Genomic DNA, 4,443 nt, shown 5'->3' with positions numbered 1-4,443 from the left:
ATACATATATACATACATACACACACACACACACACACAGATATATGTATACATACATACACACACACACACAGATATATATATACATACATACATACATACATACATATTAGAATATTTATGCTATTATGATTCATGTTGTTACTAAAATTAACACACAAACACATAAGTTTACGCCAATGCTTTTACATAAATACATCTATATACACTATTTCTCAGATAAACATTGAACGTTCACATTCATCCACTTACAGTATTTTTATTACTTTTTCTCATGGAACGCAATTTTATGTATTTGAATCCGAAACCTGATCCTCAAACTAGACTCATTAATGGAAATATTAAACTTACAGCACAAACTTCAATCATTGCAGGAAAACAACTTGAAGTCATCACATATGACACGCACGTTTACACACACGCATGCACAAACGCTCACACACACACACATACACACACAAATGAATATGTTTTGTATTCTGTTGTCCAGCTTATGTACATCAGGCCTTAGGCATGTACCAATTTTCTTCTCGTGGTTAGTCATTCCGTTCAACAGAACAATATTCAACATCCATGTTTGAACTTAACGCTCCTTCTCTCTCTCTCTATCTCTCTCCCTCCCTGTGTTTCACACACACACACACACACACACACACACACACATACACACACATGTAGAATTTCGGCGTATATGTGTTCGGCGCATACCGATTCATGTAATCATCTGCAGTATAATCCTGCAAAGTGAACAATAACTATTTAGCAGTAGATTGAGATATTCAAATGGTGAAGGCGCCTGGTTTAGTGGTTAGGGTATCCAGCTCCCGATCGTAAGGTCGTAAGTTCAATCCCCGGCGGTGTGTTGTGTCTTTGAGCAAGACACTTTATTTCAAGTTGCTCCAGTTCACTCAGCTGACAAAAATGCGTTCTACCTGTATTTCAAAGGAGTCAGCCTTGTTTCATTCTGTGTCAAGCTGAAACTCCCTGAGAACTACTTTAAGGGTACGCGGGTCTGTAGAGTACTCAGCCACTTGAACGTTAATGTTACGAGCAGGCTGTTCCTTCGATTGGATCAAGTGGAACCCTTGCCGTGGTAACCAACGAAGTGCCACTCTTTTAAAATAATCAAAGTTGCGAATTAAAATTCTTAAGCAATTTAGGCATTTTTCATGCCATAATTGAAGCAATTTTGAGAACTCCATTTAAAGTATAAAGACGCCCTTATAAAAGAAATGCCTGAACACTACGTCCCTCCTAGAAATGGTGACCAGAGAGCTGATGACACCAGACGTAATCATTTCATGATAACGATCATTACCCTCACATGTCCTTTTACCAACACCGGCAAACACTGAGTAACCACCATCAGCTGGATAGAGTCGTTCTATGATTGCCAGTCGTCTTGACACACCATAAACCCAATATATTTTGTTATCATACACTTCCTCTGTCTTATAAATATATTCCCCAGGGACTTTAAAACTTAGCATTGACAAAGTACTCAATACACAACACGAAATATCGCCCTTTTAATCGCCCCTTTTTGTCTTTCTTTCTCTCATTACGAGTCTCTCTATTCTTCTTTCTCCTTGTTCCTTTCATTCCGCTTCTTGCTTCTTGTTCTTTCATTGTATTTCCCCTACATTTTAATTTTTTTTTTCATACGTGTACTGCTTTTCTCAACTGTCATATTTATTTCTAAATTTAAATATTTGAGCTGTTCGATAAACAGAACTCAATAAAATACACATTAGATAGCAGTACGTAGAAAGTTTGACATGGATGAGTAAAGCCTTGAGGATGGTGCTCCAGCATGACTTCAGTTCGATTATCAAAATCAGTAAAAGAGATGTAAGAAGAGTGAAGGGATATAGAGATATAAAGAGTAAAAGAATGTTTTTTTCTTTCGATTAAAGCTAAAATAAGGAACTTACCATGATGTTTCTTGGCAAGCTGTGCTGCTGGAACCGCTGGGGTTACTCTCTTAGTGCTCGGCAATTTTTTTAGTGTTTTGATAGTAACGGTATCTTTTTTTGTTGTAAACCCAGGGTGAACCAAGTTGGCTGGCTTTGGCACTGCACGCTGAGGTTCAACTGATGCAGTAACTTTCGTTTTGTATTCAATTTCGACTTTTTTACCTGATCCAGTTGTCTTTTTAACATCTCCGACAAAGATTTGACCTGTATTTTCAATGGTGTCTTCAAAGAACCCGTTGTTAATTCCCATCGGTTCCTCCTCTGAATACGACAGACGTTTCTTGTGTCCATCAGTTGACAGTTTAAGATTATCAGATTCTTCATATTTCAGGAAATTATCCTTCTTGCTTGGTTCCGAGAAACTAGTCGTTGTTGTCTTGATTCCAGTGGTAGTGCTACTTTCAGGTTGTGTTCCAGACTTAGCAGTTGTTTTAAATTTATGCAAGTTATGAAGTTTTTTCAACTTCCCTTTACTCAAAACATCAGATTGACTTTCCCAAATGCCATTGTCTTCCCAGTTATAAAAGTTGTCACTTAGAGAATCCTGTTTTTTCCCGTTTTCATCTTGACCTTTTTCTGGTAAGAAATCAGCAGTGTCCAGATTCATCCACCTATGGTTAGGATGAATTTTTCTGTGATGTGTATTAACCTCACTGGTATGTTCTTTGTATTTTCCATGGTGAACCTACAAAATAGAAAATACAAATTATTAGCTATATTTCGGCTTTCACTGGTGATTTTAATTTCAAATTATAATCGTTTCTTATATTTCAAAAGAACCTTATATTTGTTATGACAGAAAATAGGCGATCGAATTGTCTCCGATATATCTGGTATTTATTCATCTTTTGTTTATTTTATTGCATGTCGAAATACAAAAAAAATCAAGAAGATTCAACTCAGGACGTAGACTGAGGTGAAATCAAATACTATAAAACATCCAGTGCGGTGCTCTACTCTTTCTTTCAGTCGATCTCTTTCATTGTTTTTCATATGTAAATAATTACTGCGACTCACAATAATATAATATTAATGCTTCCCAATGAAACAGGACCATCCACACACACACACACACGCACACACTTACGCACACAGGGTTTTAGAGTGATAAGGGCTTCATCTCTTGAAGTGATCTTCATATATCTGTGTTTCTAATATTGACATTTTTTCAACGGCGAATCGTTAGCAAGCAGAACAAAATTCTTAGCAACATTTCGTCCGTCTTTACGATCCGAGTTCAAATTTCGCCGAGGTCGACTTCACCTTTTATTCTTTCGGGTTCAATAAAATAAGTACCAGTTGAACACTGGGGTTGGGGAGGGGTCGATGGAATTTAAGCAACTTACACCCTCCCCGAAATATTGGCGTCTTTGTAGAACTGTAAAAGCGAAGCAGAGTCTGGCAAAATTTGAACTCATGTTGTAGAGAGACGGAACTAATTAATCTGACGTATTGAATCCGAGACTACGGTTACCCGAACTGAATAATCCACGAAAATGATGAAAGAAAGTGTAAAGTTTTAAAAATCTGACAGAAAATAGTTCTATATTTAGGCGATAAATGAAAGCTGACAAAATTAAACATTACAGACAAGAAGCAGGATTTCCTGTCTTTATTGAAGTATTTCACTGCTAGCGATAAAAGGAATGTAGCCACACATGTAATTCAAAATTTCTTGGAAGAATAGAGAATTTGCAGCAGATATTGTGTACGAGAGTACCTGCTCTCAAAAAAATAAGCATTGTTGATGAAAGCAATTTCCTGAAATGTACAAAGAAAAGAGCCCAATTTCTTTGTAAATGTTGGTTACACGTAATAATCAAGATTTTTTCTCTTCTCAAATGGCCATCATAGATGTCTGTGACAATTCAGAGAAATAATGAAGGGAGAATACTTGAAACCGATAAGGAGATTTGGAGATAGTGGCATAATGTTGTCGAAGTATTTGGCCAGTCAAGATATTGGATCAACCATTCCTTGTCATCAAAGTACCATTTATTGTGCGGTATATCACAGTGGAAATTTTACAGCTCCGTTTTCCATTTATAGAACAGTTTATTTAATCCAAATTTGCAATATAACTGACCAATTCTACCATGCTAATCAATAGTTTTACCAAGATCATAAAACTGAGACAATTTTTACTAGAATCCTATTGGAAATTGATAACAGATCATTAAAACCAATATAATTCAAGAAACTTCGAAAGAGAGAAATCTTTTCTAAGGAAATTCAGAAAGGATTGTACAAATTGGAATTGGTATTATTGAAGAAACTTGCTCACAGAATAATTAAAAGTTTAAAATAAAACTGTAAGACAATCCTGTCAGAGCCATGATTGTCAAATTCTAGTTAAGGAATAAACAGAAATCTCAATACTTTAAATATTTGCACGATCAGGGCTTTGATTTTTACAAATCAAGAAATCAATATGGAGTGTTATATATATATATATATATATATATAT

The 4,443-nt window shown here is 35.8% G+C and overlaps 1 protein-coding gene across 3 annotated transcripts in view; it reads right to left on the bottom strand.

The window, feature by feature from the left end:
* The window catches only part of LOC106875235 (follistatin-related protein 5), a 370,169-nt gene that overhangs the window by 147,908 nt on the left and 217,818 nt on the right, over positions 1–4,443 (bottom strand). For all 3 annotated transcript variants that reach the window (XM_014923295.2, XM_014923296.2, XM_052966672.1), the window contains exon 3: positions 1,935–2,661. In XM_014923295.2, the coding sequence (XP_014778781.1) occupies positions 1,935–2,661 (727 nt within the window). The remainder of the gene's footprint in view (positions 1–1,934; positions 2,662–4,443) is intronic.

The sequence above is a fragment of the Octopus bimaculoides genome, chromosome 3, assembly GCF_001194135.2.
Source record: "Octopus bimaculoides isolate UCB-OBI-ISO-001 chromosome 3, ASM119413v2, whole genome shotgun sequence".
Taxonomy (NCBI): Eukaryota; Metazoa; Mollusca; class Cephalopoda; order Octopoda; family Octopodidae; genus Octopus; species Octopus bimaculoides.
This window is presented reverse-complemented; position numbering and strand designations above follow the sequence as displayed.